The 13,628-nt window shown below is 52.6% G+C and overlaps 1 protein-coding gene across 2 annotated transcripts; it reads left to right on the top strand.

Annotated features, from left to right (window-relative positions):
- The first annotated feature begins 3,154 nt into the window (after nucleotides 1–3,154).
- Nucleotides 3,155–9,414, top strand: ARL4C (ARF like GTPase 4C). 2 transcript variants are annotated; one of them, XM_088059142.1, is made up of 2 exons: nucleotides 3,155–3,986; nucleotides 9,308–9,414. In XM_088059142.1, exons 1-2 carry the CDS (start codon nucleotides 3,412–3,414, stop codon nucleotides 9,369–9,371), a joined length of 639 nt encoding a protein of 212 aa, XP_087915268.1. In that variant the 5' UTR covers nucleotides 3,155–3,411; the 3' UTR covers nucleotides 9,372–9,414. The 2 variants fall into 2 exon arrangements, with proteins under 2 accessions (XP_087915268.1, XP_087915269.1); XM_088059143.1 differs by having other exon boundaries at nucleotides 3,155–4,478; nucleotides 9,308–9,406.
- Nucleotides 9,415–13,628: the final 4,214 nt, after the last annotated feature.

Genomic DNA, 13,628 nt, shown 5'->3' with positions numbered 1-13,628 from the left:
TCCCTGCGCGGCCGTGGAAGCGCGGGGAGCATCCCTCCCTCAGCTCCGGGACTCAGGGACCCTTTATAGTAACCTCACCCCCGGAAAAAAAAAAAAAAAAAAATTAAAAGAAAGATAGTTGGAAGCCAGGATGAGCTGGGGGAAGGGAGATGGGATGGGGGAAATCTGGGAAGAAATAATTGCCGTGTCTGAAAACAGTTACTATGGCAGCGACAGCCTTGGCGCGCCTGAGCGAAATGTTGGGAACCAGCAGCGGTCCCTTTGTCACATCCTCAGCCGCACATTTAGATGCTAATGCTGCCTTTAACCTTGGCTGCTTAACCTTGATAGAAGGGGAAGGGCGGCCATGGGGGAGAAAAAGCATCGAGAGGCGGGGTGCTTTATGGAAAAAATGGGTTTCCTCTCCCTAAATTCGCCACCGAATGGACTTGGCAGACTCCTCTCAGCTGCGATTAACGCTGTCATTTCTGCGTTTAATATTCCGCCGAGGTTTCACCAGCTTATTTTATGGATAGCTGGCATTAGCCGCAGCATAATTCACAGCAGAGACGCTCCCGTTTATGTCCATCCCCTCGGGATTGTCTCATCTGAGGCCGGTTTGGAGAACATCCCCAGGTTTGATCAGCCTGGCTATCTAATCTCGCCTTTATTTAGAACCGGCGTGGAAACAAAGGAGGGAAAATTCCCCATTAGACTTTGGATGGCGGGGAAAGGAATTTTGGTGGCCTGTGTGGTTTTTCTTGAGGCTCCAAGCCGTCTCCAGCAGTGGGATAAGGGAAGAGGGAGGGAGAGAGGGAGGGAAGGAGAATTCCCTGGGGAGCGCTGCCTGGCTGAAACAGCATCTCCTGCACTCCCGGCCCCGAGCTCGGGCTCACAGCCCGAAGGGAAATCGCTAAATCCCAGCCCTATTGCACACAGATCAGCCACTAATTCTGGGAGCAGCCCGCAATGGCCTCGCTTTGGGATTATCCTTCACAGCAGCCTTTAAGGAAGCTTTTGCTGGAGCGATTCAGGCAGAAGAGATGAGAGCGATGCCAGTGCCGGATCCGCCACTCACAGACATGACCCTGTTCTTCTCTTTCTGGCTTATTTTAAAATATTCTGCTTTAATGCTCCGGCTCCTGGAGTCAGGTGATCACTTACAGCTTTCTCCACGTGCTCTCGGAACCTCATTTCTTCGGCGTGGTGGCAGAGTGAAGCCTGAGCTCAAAGATCACTCTGGGACAGCCCTGCTGCACAAAAGATTCCCATTTTCCAGCCCATCCAGTGCCTGTGGCTCGATTTTGGATTGGCAATGCCGCCTCACTCGTGCCAAGGAGGGTTTCTCCCACCTGCATGATGCCGGGCACAGAGTTCCCTGCTTTATTTCCCGGCTGTCACCACATGGTGATTGCCACAAAACCGTGCCCAGTGTCACCTCTGAGGGCCGCAAAAGCAAGCTGCCTGCATTTTTAATGATGCCATGTGCTAATAGATAGCCTTAACTCCACACAAAGCATCCACACAAAGCATCCTCGGGAGGAAATACGAACGTGAGGAATGATCCCACTCCAGCCCGACAAATCCTCACTGCACACTGAGGGGTGAAAGCATCTTAAATTAAAAGCAGTATCTGTCTTCTGCAGTGCACTCCATTCTCTGGGGCTTTCTGGCTAAGCTGTTGAATAAAGTCGATATTTATTTTACAATGCAAAAGACTGCAAAATATGTAAATATTTAAATTTATTTTTTATTTAATAAAATTAATTTAATTTAATAAAAAGTAATAAATTTAATTTATAGATATAAATATATAAATAATATATTATATATAAATATAGTAAATTATATTATATATTATATATTATATATTATATATTATATATTATATAATATATATTATATGTTATATGTTATATGTTATATATTATATATTATATATTTATAGATATAAATATATCTATAAATATATAAAGGATAAATATATTAAATGTATTTCTATACTATATATAAAAATATATAATTATGAATAATATTAAATAAATATATATATATATATAATTATATATATATTTATATTTATAAATATATGTAAAATTGCTGTAAAAGAGGCAATGGGTAACACTGTAGCAAAACCAGCCTGCTGCTGCTTTTTGGCTCGGGAGTAAGAGCAGAAATAAAAGTAACAGCTCTGGCTCAGGTTTTTCCCAAAAAAGCTGTGGCTGCCTGCAAGTGTTCAAGGTCAGGTTGGACGGGGCTTGGAGCAGCCTGGGATAATGGAAGGTGTCCCTGCCCGTGGCAGGGGGATGGAATTGGTTCTTTAGTTGGAAGTGGATCTTTAAGGTCCCCTCTGTGAATAACTGGGACAGAAGTTCCATGGTTCAGCAATCCGGCCGTGGAGACCTCAGGAGCTTTAACAGTGGTTCAGGGCACTCCCAAAGAAACCCAAAAACTTTATAAAATACGAGACCCAAAAAGGCATTAACAGCGGTGATCAACATCCGTGCCAGCCCTGCCCTGGATCCAGCACAGGTGAGGTTTTCCCCTCGTGGCATCTCTCTGCTTTGGGATGCTGTACCAGCTGCAGGGGACACAGATGTTCTGCTGCTTTCCAGTTCCAACCATCTCTGGTGCCAGGTGTCCCTCAAGAGCTGTGCCTGAACAGCTTCTGCTGCGGTGGAAAGTCCCTCCTGGTGCCTCAAATGCAATGAATAATCCCAGAAACCCACAATGGTTTGGGTTGGAAGGGACCTGAAAAAAAATCTGTCTCCACACTGCCACGGGCAGGGACACCTTCCATCATCCCAGGCTGCCCAAGCCCCGTCCAGCCTGGCCTTGGGACACTTCCAGGGATCCAGGAGCAGCCACACCTTGGCTTGGTTACTGTTTTTAAGGGGTTTTTTTCCTGCTTGCTGCGGTCGGTCACAAACACAGGGATAACCAAGCTTCCAGCAGAAGGGGATAGCGCTCCCGGGAGCTCCCGAGGAGCAGGACCGCAGCCAGGGCCAGGTGAAGCTCGGCCAGGGGCGGTGCAGGCAGGGCTGATCCGGGCAGGACTCGGGGCGGAGCGGGAGGAAGGCGGCGGCGCGGCCCCTCCTCCTCCTCCTCCTCCTCTTCTCCTCCTCTTTCTCTTCCTCCTCCTCCTTTCCCTCCTCCTCCTCCTCCTCCTGCCGGGCGGGGCGGGGGTCGGCAGTCCCGGCGCGCTGCCGCCGCGTGGAGCCGCGCTGCGTGTTCCCGATCCCGGCTCCCTGTTCCTGGATCCCTGTTCCTGGATCCCTGATCCCGGCTCTCTGATCCCTGATCCCGGCTCTCTGATCCCTGATCCCGGCTCTCTGATCCCGGCTCCCTCCGCCGCCCCGAGCCGTGCCCCCGCTGCGGGCCGGCGGCGCGGGGATGGGCGCGGGGCTGTGAGCGCGGCCGTGAGCCGTGGCCATGGGGAACATCTCCTCCAACATCTCCGCCTTCCAGTCCCTGCACATCGTCATGCTGGGCCTGGATTCGGCGGGCAAGACCACGGTGCTCTACCGCCTCAAGTTCAACGAGTTCGTCAACACCGTGCCCACCATCGGCTTCAACACGGAGAAGATCCGGCTCAGCAACGGGACTGCCAAGGGCATCAGCTGCCACTTCTGGGACGTGGGCGGCCAGGAGAAGCTGCGCCCGCTCTGGAAGTCCTACAGCCGCTGCACCGATGGCATCATCTACGTGGTGGACTCAGTGGACGTGGACCGGCTGGAGGAAGCCAAAACGGAGCTGCACAAGGTGACCAAGTTCGCGGAGAACCAGGGCACCCCGCTGCTGGTCATCGCCAACAAGCAGGACCTGCCCAAATCGCTGCCGGTGGCCGAGATCGAGAAGCAGCTGGCCCTCCACGAGCTGACCCCTTCCACCACCTACCACATCCAGCCCGCCTGCGCCATCATCGGCGAGGGGCTGACGGAGGGCATGGACAAGCTCTACGAGATGATCCTCAAGCGCAGGAAGTCCCTCAAGCAGAAGAAGAAGCGGTAGAAGCCCAGCCGAGGCGGGGAGGGATGGGGGAGCAGACAAAGGAACCGAGGGGGAGACAGAACCAAAGCGATTCTTTTGGGTTTAATCGTTCTTTTTTATTTTCTTTTTTTTTATTTTTTTCCTCTTAATTTTTTCCCCCCTCCCCAAAGGACAGACAATAGTGGTGATAACAAAGCGGCTCCCGCCAGCCGAGCCCAGATCCCGGAGCTCCCCTCTCCCACCGCCCCGTGCTCCTGAGGGTCTGATCCGGACTCCTTTGGGCTGGAAACATGGAAAAACGGGATGAATCCCCCCTCTCCATCCTCCGGGACCACCGAGCCTTTGTGTGCCGGGGAACCAACAGGGCAGGACCCTGTTGAAGTGCGTTCGAGCGGAGCCCAGCGTGCTTTTGGATCTTTAACGTGGGCATTTTGGGGCGGGGGGCGTCGTTGCCGGCCCCCCACATGCATTTTGGGGCGGGGGGTGCGGATTCATCGTGGCTCTGCAAGGTCAGCGGGGAGGGGGCTTGCAGTCCTTATCCCTGCATCCCCGCATCCCTGGATTCCTCCCCCGCGGGTGGCGGTGGGAAGAGGTGTTGAAAGGTTGGAGGGGGGGTTTGGACCTGCAGAAAATGTCTTGGAGGGGTGGATGTGATGGGTAAGGGGACATCCACACCCACCCTGGTCCGTGTTTTAGGGTGCAGAGCAAGGACGGGCAGCCTTTGGGGTTGGGGGGAGGGGGGGAGGATGCGACACTGGGGCGCTGAGCAGCTGCTGAATGGGGCAGAGCTTTAAGCTCTTGGCTCAAAAAAAGGGGGAAAGAAGGAAAAAAAATACCCAAGGGTTTGGGGTGAACGCTGCTGGAAGCATTGGGGGTGGGTTGTGAGGCACCCCCATTTCTCAAAGGCTCGGTGGTGTCACCTTGTGCACCAAAGCTCCCCGCAGGTGTGCACGGTCCCCGTGCTCAGGGTGCTCCCAGGTGCGGCTTTGGAGGTGATCCAAACTAGGGGTTACTTGGTAAAACCCCCACAAAAAAAGGCAGAGTTTGGGGTTCTGGCCACTGTGCTGCTCTGCAGTGGGGCAGGAGGCCAAGTCGAGGGAGGAGGGGGTGGTGGGTCATGGCAGGGCAGGATGGATGGATGAACAAACAGAGGTGGCCAGAGCCTGCAAAAAAAATCTCTGCTGGAAAGGGAAAATGGCAGGGGGTGAAGAGGCATGGGGGAATTTGTGGTAGGTTTTTAATAAAGATTCAAAGCCAATTAAAAGCCCCTCGCTTTCCCCGGTAGCCACATGGGCAAGCTCTGCCTGCAGAGCAGCCTGAGCGCCCGGGCAGGGTCGGGCCTGGCCGCCTCCTCCTCCTGCAGGTGAACATTTTGGTACCTGCATGGAGCTGGCCACCAAAATCCACTTGCTGTCTGTGTTTCAGCTGGATCTGGCTCTCCAGGGTCCTGGCTTCCCACAGAGCTGAAGCAGGCAGCCCTCAGGGGACAAATATCCTGAATTTGGAGGCAGGCAGGATTTTCTGGTGATTTTGCACCAGATTTCCCATTTGCAAACCCCTTCCCAGAGCAGCCAAGGGGAAAGCACCAAGCAGCCAAAAGCAAAATGCCCTTCGGGTTTTGGGGAGTTGATCCTCCCCTTGCAGCGACGAGCACCTTCCAAACAGCATTTTTTGGGGGCGGGTTTGGTAGGGAACAAATGTTGCAGCCGAGTTGTTTCTTCTCCTCTTGCGGGGTTTCAGTTCCCGGCGCGAGTCCCGACTTGTGTGGGCTGGTCCCATCCGTTCAGGTGGTTCTCTTCCCGCTTCCTCGGGTTTCCCTGCTTTGTCTTCACCTCCAACACTTTGGTACTTGCTGTTGAGAGAGAAAAAAGAATTATTTATTTTTGATGCCACAGAAGCCACATGTATTAACCCTTTTCTGGGAGAGCGACCCGTTTGAAATGTAAAAGCTGTGTTGACCCCAGCAGCTCCAGAGGGATCAGGTTTTTGGAATGACACGTGCAGGATGTTAGTGGGGGGTTATTTTTTTTTAACCTCCTGGCTGGTCTCGGTTTAGCAAATGCCAGCATTGGAAAAGGCTGTTTTTGCAGAGCTGGGTCCTTCCTGGGAGCTTCCAGCTGAGCATCCCCTTGGAGAGATGCTGGAAGGTTCGGCTGGGCCGGGTGGGATGCTGTGCCCGTGCCTTTGCCAGCCACTCTGCTTTCTGCAATAATTAAAAAGACTTTTCCAACGAGTAGCTCCTGGCTTCCATGGTGTTTCCGTTCCGCCACCACCCGGTTTTACCCCATACCCCATGTGCCGACGAGCGTCGCCCTCGGTGGGCTGCAAGAAGAGGGCCCTCAGCAGAGCAGCTCCCAAGGGGAGCTGTCTGGGCTCTTTGCAAGGTTGTGCATCTTCTCAGATTAGAGAATTACAGTGACCTGGGTTATTTTGGCAGGTCTCGTTCCCCCAGGTCCGTTTGCTGTGTTCCCATCGCGATATCCCGCTGCCCGTGTCCTGCCCTCGCCTTTGTCCGTCACTCTCTGTTCCTCCCGTCTTTCCTTTTTTTCTTTTTCTGTTTTTTTTTTTTTTTAAAGATGCAGACATAATGCTGTGAACTGAAATAAATTATTTATACAATGAAAGGGCCTGATAAAAAAAAACAAAAACAAAAAAACAACCAAAACCCAGTGTTCTGCTCATTTCTCAGTATCAGTGCTGCGTTTTGCGTGGATTGAGGGAGGTTCCTGCTGCCTCCCCAAGGAGAGAGGACAAGGGGACAGAAAAGTGACCTGCTGAGGATCCAGTGTCATGGGTCTGTCACGTGGCAGCCTGCTAGGACATGGGGGACATCCATAATTTCCTGGTTAATGAAATCTGAGCTCTTTTGCAGGTCACTTAATGTCTCTGCATCTCTGCAGCTGTCTTGGGAGAAAGGAGGATACTTTTTGGTGGGGGGGAGGATTTTGTTCCACCACCTCCTCTGATTTTAAATCCATGTTAGGGGAGCGATCACACAGAGAGAAAGTTTCCATTTTTGCTCAGCATGGCTTTTTTTAAACGGGTGGCCTCGGGCAAGTGGTGTCGGTGGCAGAGAGCCAGGTCTGTAGGGGTTAAAACACCACTTGGGAGCAGGATGCTGCAGACAGAGCTTGAGGCTGCCTCTGCTCCTGGGTGGCTGCTGACACAGGAAACCCAGGGTGACATTTTGGAGGGGAGTGGTGGAGCTGGGTGGCAAATGACTTTTTCTTTTTTTCTTTTTCTTCTTTTTTTTTTTTGTTTTGTTTTGTTTTGTTTTGTTGGGTTTTTTTGTTTATTTTTTTTTTTGTAAGTGCTGATGAGGCAGCCGGAGGGGAAATGACGATCCTGGCTTGTGAAAGTGAGATTTAGAAGGGTTTGGGGTGATCTCACCCTGCCCGAGTGGGGTGTGCAGTGCCTGGGTGAGGGGATGTGGTGTCTGTTCTGCAGGATCAGGGATGGGGGCTCTGAGGGGTGACAGGACCCCAGGGAAGGGCTGGAGCTGTGTCAGGGCAGGCTCAGGCTGGATTTAGGGAAAGGTTCTTCCCTCCCCCAGAGGTGCTGGCACTGCCCAGGCTCCTCAGGGAATGGGCACAGCCCCGAGGCTGCCAGAACTCCAGGGGCTCCCAGGGATGCCCAGGGTGGCATTGTTGGGGTGTCTGGGCAGGGCCAGGGGTTGGACTTTGTAGACCTCTTCCAACTCAGGATATTCCATGATTCTTTGAACCTAAAGGCTTATCCAGCACTGCAGCTGCTGAGCTGCTGTCAAAGCTCAGAAATCCCTTGGAGCTGGGCTGGACCGTGGCATTCCAGCGCTGAGTTATGGATTGCTCAGCTGCCCCCTGACCCTGTGGAGACCTTGTGGAAGGTGCAGCTCCCCACAGCCCCTTCCTCACACAGAGCATGGGCTCCTGTCCCTCTGCCACATGGTCCAGCACTCCTGAAGATGCTCCTGGCCATCCTCTGGTCCCATTTTCTGTGGGACACCGTGTGCTCCTCCTGGTTTCACGGATCTGAAAGCCCAGCAGTGGACGCTGCAGTGTCCGCACCTTCCTGAACCTGAAGGGACTTGTCCTCACCGATCCCACCTGGCAGAAGCTGATTTTTGGGGGTTTTCCAGCCAGCCTGGAGGTGTGGGTGCTGACACTGTGTCCCTGGGCTTATCTGTGTGCCAGGGGAGCTGGACTTCAGTCCCTTGGGGACCTCATGGAGCTGGGGGCAGCTCTCCTGGCTTGAAGGAGGAACCACCCCTTTCCCTGCGATGGGGGAAGAGAAGCAGCTGCCAGGCTTTGGGCTGTGGCTTTTGAGAGGCTGTGACCGGCTGTGAGTGACCCTGGCTGGCTCTGCCCCGTCCCACAGAGCCGTACTGGGGGCCGAGCTGGGATTTCTCCCAGGCTTTGCGGGAAGGGCAGGAGGGGCTGTGCCGGCAGAGCTCCTTGTGCTTCCAGCGGCAAGGACGGAAAATCCTCCTCGGAGCAGCCTGTCCTGCTGGCCGAAGAGTGCTTCTGTCAGCAGGGGGGAGGCGGTGTTTGGGCCATGTTGTCATGAAAACACGGCACAAGGGGCTGCTGACCTTGCGGCGCCCCGAGGCAGCGCATGATGGATGGGGCTGAGCCACCTCCCCGGGCGGGCAGAGCGAACACGAGGGACGGTGCTGCGGGCTTTGGGGGGTTTGCGATGATTGGGGTGGCACGCAGCCCAAGGATGCTGCCCAGGGAGCAGTTGGATTGGGCTGCACCAGCTGAGAAGGACCTGGAACATTCCAAGAGGACGGATCAGGGCTGGGAGCAGTGGGAGATGGGGGTCAGGACAGGAATAAGCAGAGAGGAGCCACCAGTGTTGCTCCCCTGCTGGTCCGAGGCCACCAAGGAGAGCTGCTGAGCGATCTCCGAGCGTTCCTGTGGACAAGGGAGCCTCTCCAGCCTGGAGTATCCCTCTTTTCCATGCATGCAGCTTCCGGATATCTCCTCTGCCCCGGGAGCCCCTGTGCTGCAGGTTCTGCCTTGGCTCATGCTGTATCAACCACACAGGTCCTTCTGCCTCTCTTCCCTGGCTTTGCCTCGTTAAGCTAAATCCCTCTGCTTTATTTCAAATGGGATTTGCTTCCCCAAGCAAGGATCTTTAAAAGGATCATCCTGGTTAATGCAATCCGGAGGGCGCTGGATCCTTGGAGAGTGGTGTAGTGCACTGGCAGCTATTATTGCACAGCACCAGGTGCTTCTGGCCAAATTTTGGGGTGGGCTGAGGATGGGCAGCACTTTAAAATAGGCACCACCAGAAGTAAAAATTAAATTTAAAAAAAAACCCCACAGTGATTCAAATGTTGTTTGCTTTGTTTCAGGCAGTTCCATCCTGGAGCTTCTTCCATGGGAATTACCCCCAAATCACCAGAACTTTTTGTCTGAGCAGCAAAAGGCTGCTGCTGTGAGTTACTTTAAGCATTTTGCACACACACCATGCAAAAAAAAAAGCCTTGTGCTGGCCTGGCAGAGCAAAATTGAGACATTTCAGCACGAGGATGTTTGAATATGGGGAGCTCAGCCTGGGAATATTTGCTCTAATAAACCATTCTGTTTATTTCAGCTTAGCCTGTGTTTGCTTCCCTCAGACACTCGTGTGAGATTTCAGGGAGGAAAGCTCACAAAGCCCATCAAACTTTCCAGCAATGACATTAAAACACTGCTGGAAGGTGAGTTATGGAGCCTGGACACCCCCTGAGTGACCAGAAGGAATCCCACGTGTCCCATGACCCCCTGTCCTCCCTCCCTGACAGCCCTGACTGATGGCATCCCACAGCATCCCAAAACGCTGGAAGCACGACGGGAATTTGTGAGAAGGGCAGAGAGCTCTTCATCAGCCCACAGATTAGATTCTTCTCATTTATTATCAGCCATCCTTATTTATTGCTGTGAATGATAAAATAGATAGGAATTCGAATGATGATTAATATTATTAATAATATTAACAATATTACAATGCATGCATTTATTAATAAATAGTGATAAAAACAATAAATAAATAACAAAAGGGTGGTGAGGCACAGGGTACCCAGAGAAGTTGTGGCTGCCCCATCCCTGGAATTGTTCCAGGCCAGGCTGGATGGGGCTTGGAGCAGCCTGGGATAGTGGAAGGTGTCCCTGCCATGGCAGGGGGGTGGAATGGGATGGTCTTTAAGACCTTTTCCAACCCAAATCATTCTGGGATTCTGGGATTATTTTTGTTGCTCAGCCTAAATTTTGTAGCTGGGGTGAGCTTCTCTCAGCTGACAAAGGTTTTCATGATCCTGTGGTGCTGGAGCATTCCCAGAAGATGGGAACTGGGGAAACAGGCACTCCCAAAGCTCCTGATCCCACCTGGCATTGCTTTCAAGTATTTTGTTGCCAGGAAGAGAGCAGGACACAAAGCTGGGTCTAAATGCAGGTTTTTTAGACTCCCACCTAACCTTGGTCACATCACTCAACTTGCCCCAGACTTCTTTTCCACAAGGATAAAATTAAATTTCCAGCATTTTTCCTACTTCCTAGGCTTCAGAAAGAAAATGTATAAATATACAGGTATAATTCTCAGATCCCCATGGTAAAGATGCTAAACCTGCAGGATTGTCCCTTTCCTGGTGGGGAAAGGAGTTGAAGGTTGAGGCTGGGGGGAGATTCCTGCAGGAGGTTCCTGCAAATCCAAGTCCTCCTGCTGTGCTGTGGGCACCAGAGCTGCATCAGTGCCTCTGCTCAGCTCCCAGCAGCTCCAGGCCATACTGCATCGTTTCTGAGCTCTCTGAAGCCCTCCAGCCATGTCCTCCAAGCGATGGCTGAGAGTTGTGTTAAGAAGCCACCCTCACCCCCTGACCCCTTGACGCTGCGGGGATGGCGGTGTTGGCACCCTATGGGCAGAGGGGGTGGCACAGAAACTCCTGTCACCAGCACAGCACCGTGCCAGGCCACATCTCCAGGGCTGGGAGCAGCTCGGGACTCTGCAATCCACCCAGCCAGAGGTGAAGGCCCGGTGTGGCACTGGGAAGTGCGAACACAGCGCGATTGTTGCGCTGGTTAATGTTTAAATAGCCCTGGAAAGCCCCTCTTGTGCTGCCTTTCCAGCTCTTTGGCAGCTCCCCCACCCTTCTGCTGCCTGGGGAAAATGTCCAGGGGCTGGAGAGGGAATGGCAGTGCTGCAGGTTTCCATCCTCCCGGGATGGGCCATGCTCTTCCCAACCATCCTTGGGAAACACCTGGTTGCTTAGGAGGGAGCTGCTCAAGGGGACAGGGGGTGCTGGGGAGAAATAAATACCAAAAGTAACAACTCACCACCCACACACCATTCTTCACAGAATCCCAGAATGGTTTGGGTTGGAAAGGACTTAAAGCTCATCCCCTGCTGTGGACAGGGACACCTCCCACCAGAGGTGGGACCAGGTTCCTCCAGCCTGGCCTTGGGCACTTCCAGGGATCCAGGGGCAGCCACAGCTGCTCTGGGCACCCTGTGCCAGGGCCTGCCCATCCTCAGAGCCTGGAATTCCTTCCTTAATTTTTCTCCTTGGAGCCTGTGCTTGGTTGTTCCCCATCCACAGCCACATCTCCAGAACAAATGGCCTTCGGCCTTCCCTGTGCCTCGACAGGGCCTTCTCTGCCAGGAATGGCCAAGGGGTAGCACCTGATGGTCCCAGAGAGGTGGGGAGACTTCTGCTGCCTCAGCCCAGCCCTGGGACCTGCTGTGTTCCTTCTGGGACTTCCAGCAGCTCCAGGGTAGCACAGACTGGGAATGAGGTGGTAAGGAATATACAAAATCATCCTCTGCCAGTTTTCCCTGCAGATTCTGGCACCAAACATCTTCCCAGCCAGCCCAGCCTCTCTGGAGGTGCTGCCCATTTTTCATCCCAGGGCTGGGATGCCAAGAGTCCAAAGAGCTGTGAATGCGTCCCTCATCAGCTGCAGAACCTCCTGCAGCACAAATAACCCACCTGGGGCCCTGTTCTTCTTCCCCTGTGAGGGCAAAGCAGCAGGGAAGAGGGATAAAACTCTTTATTACACCTGAGCATCAGCATTTTTTGTGTCCCAGGGAGCTGCTGGGGTGTCGTGGGGGAAATCCAAGCATTATTGCTGGTGAGGAAGTCCTGGTGTGACAATGTGGAGCATGAGGGGGCCATAAACCCATCAGGAGGACTGGGAGGGTTGAAAAAAGAAGAGTTCTGCTGGAGTTTTATCACTGTGGCCTGAGGGTTTATAACCTTTGAGGTTATATCCTTAGCTCTGGATGAGGGAAAGCCTGGGAGAAGAGGATTTGGGGTCCATGAGCAACACCCTCATCCCACAGTGTGGGGCTGGAGCCTCTGGAAGCAGAAGGACACAGGCTGGGGAGGGGTTGCTTACACCAAGGCTTACACCAGTGGCCCATGGGAGACTTGGGTGCTCAAAGCTCCTTCATTTTTAGCTGGATCATGGAGAGAGTCCCGTGGGAGGAGGGGAGGGAGAAGGCAGGGCTGTGTCCTCCGAGACCAGGGAGGTATTCGAGCTCCTTCTTTGTAATTCCTGGCAAAGAAGTTCTGGATATCGGGGGGGTTTACATATATTTATGTATATATCCATGTTCTGGTTTATTTATTTATATACATATATAAAATAATATTATATTATAATATATATATGTGTGTGTGTGTGTGTGTGTGTGTAATTGCACACAATATAGAGAAGGATATATTGTAAATATTCCCTAAGCTCCTTCTGCCCCTCTTGGAGAGGAGCTTTAAGGTGTGGATGTGGCTCTTGGGGACACGGTTCAGCGGTGACCTTGGCAGTTTTGGATGGAGTATTTGGACTCCAGGATCCTAAAGAGCTTTTCCAGTTCTGCAATTCTCTTTTTCTCCTGGTGGTTGGCAATTGCAGCCCACAGCTTTTCCCTATCCTGTGCTGGGCTGTCCCTTAGCTCCAGCAGCTTTCCCCCCACCATCTCTGTGACTTAGCCATGCCCCCATTAATTTATTGCATCCCAAATTATAATTGTGTCCCAAACTATTATTGGGAAATTATTTCTGCTCTGGGATAAGAAACTCAGGGTATCCCCCAGACTCTAAGCTGGATGTGGCAGGGATGCTTTTTTGGGCTAGAATGAGGCATTTTGGGGTGTTTGCCTGGGCACCCAGATTTTCATCGAGCCCTGAAATGGGAATGTTGCCCATGGAGTGGATGTTTATCCAGTCCCTGTTCCCAGCAGACTCAGCCAGGTCAGGGCTTGGTGATCCATTAACCATGGGGGGAGAGAGGCCCCTGTGCAAACCTTGGCATCTGCAAAGGAACTGCTTGGAAAGCAGCCAGTGCTGCTCTTCCCTGGCCATCCACAAAAAAAACCAACAAACCAAACCTGAGGATTCATCAACAAAAGGAGCCATTCCATGGAAATGCTGGTGGCAAAGTGCCACGGTGAAGGGGGGACAAGAAGGGAGCTGCAGTGACCTTGGGCCTTTGGATAATGCTGAGACAACATTGCTGGATGGGTCGTGCTTACTCTGAGATGGCTCTCTACTGGGAATTTTGGAAGGAATTTTGCATTATTGAAGGTGCATAATGAAATTTGGGCAGGGCAGAGGGGGTATTCTCCATGCTGGGACATCCAGAAATTTCCAGAATTGGTAGCCCAGGAATCCCAGGAATCTCTCAGAAGTGGCAGCTTCCCTA

This window comes from Pseudopodoces humilis, chromosome 8 (genome assembly GCF_049639895.1).
Source record: "Pseudopodoces humilis isolate 2021_Gansu_Grassland_sample_001 chromosome 8, ASM4963989v1, whole genome shotgun sequence".
NCBI lineage: Eukaryota > Metazoa > Chordata > Aves > Passeriformes > Paridae > Pseudopodoces > Pseudopodoces humilis.
The sequence above is the reverse complement of the archived record's forward strand: the minus strand, read 5'-3'. Positions and strand labels throughout refer to the sequence as shown.

Excerpts from the sequence above, each read along its gene's own strand:
- ARL4C (XM_088059142.1), top strand. The coding sequence starts at position 3,412 with ATGGGGAACATCTCCTCCAACATCTCCGCCTTCCAGTCCCTGCACATC. Across the intron at positions 3,987-9,307 it reads CTCAAGCAGAAGAAGAAGCG|GCAGTTCCATCCTGGAGCTT; the intron begins GTAGAAGCCCAG and ends GCTTTGTTTCAG.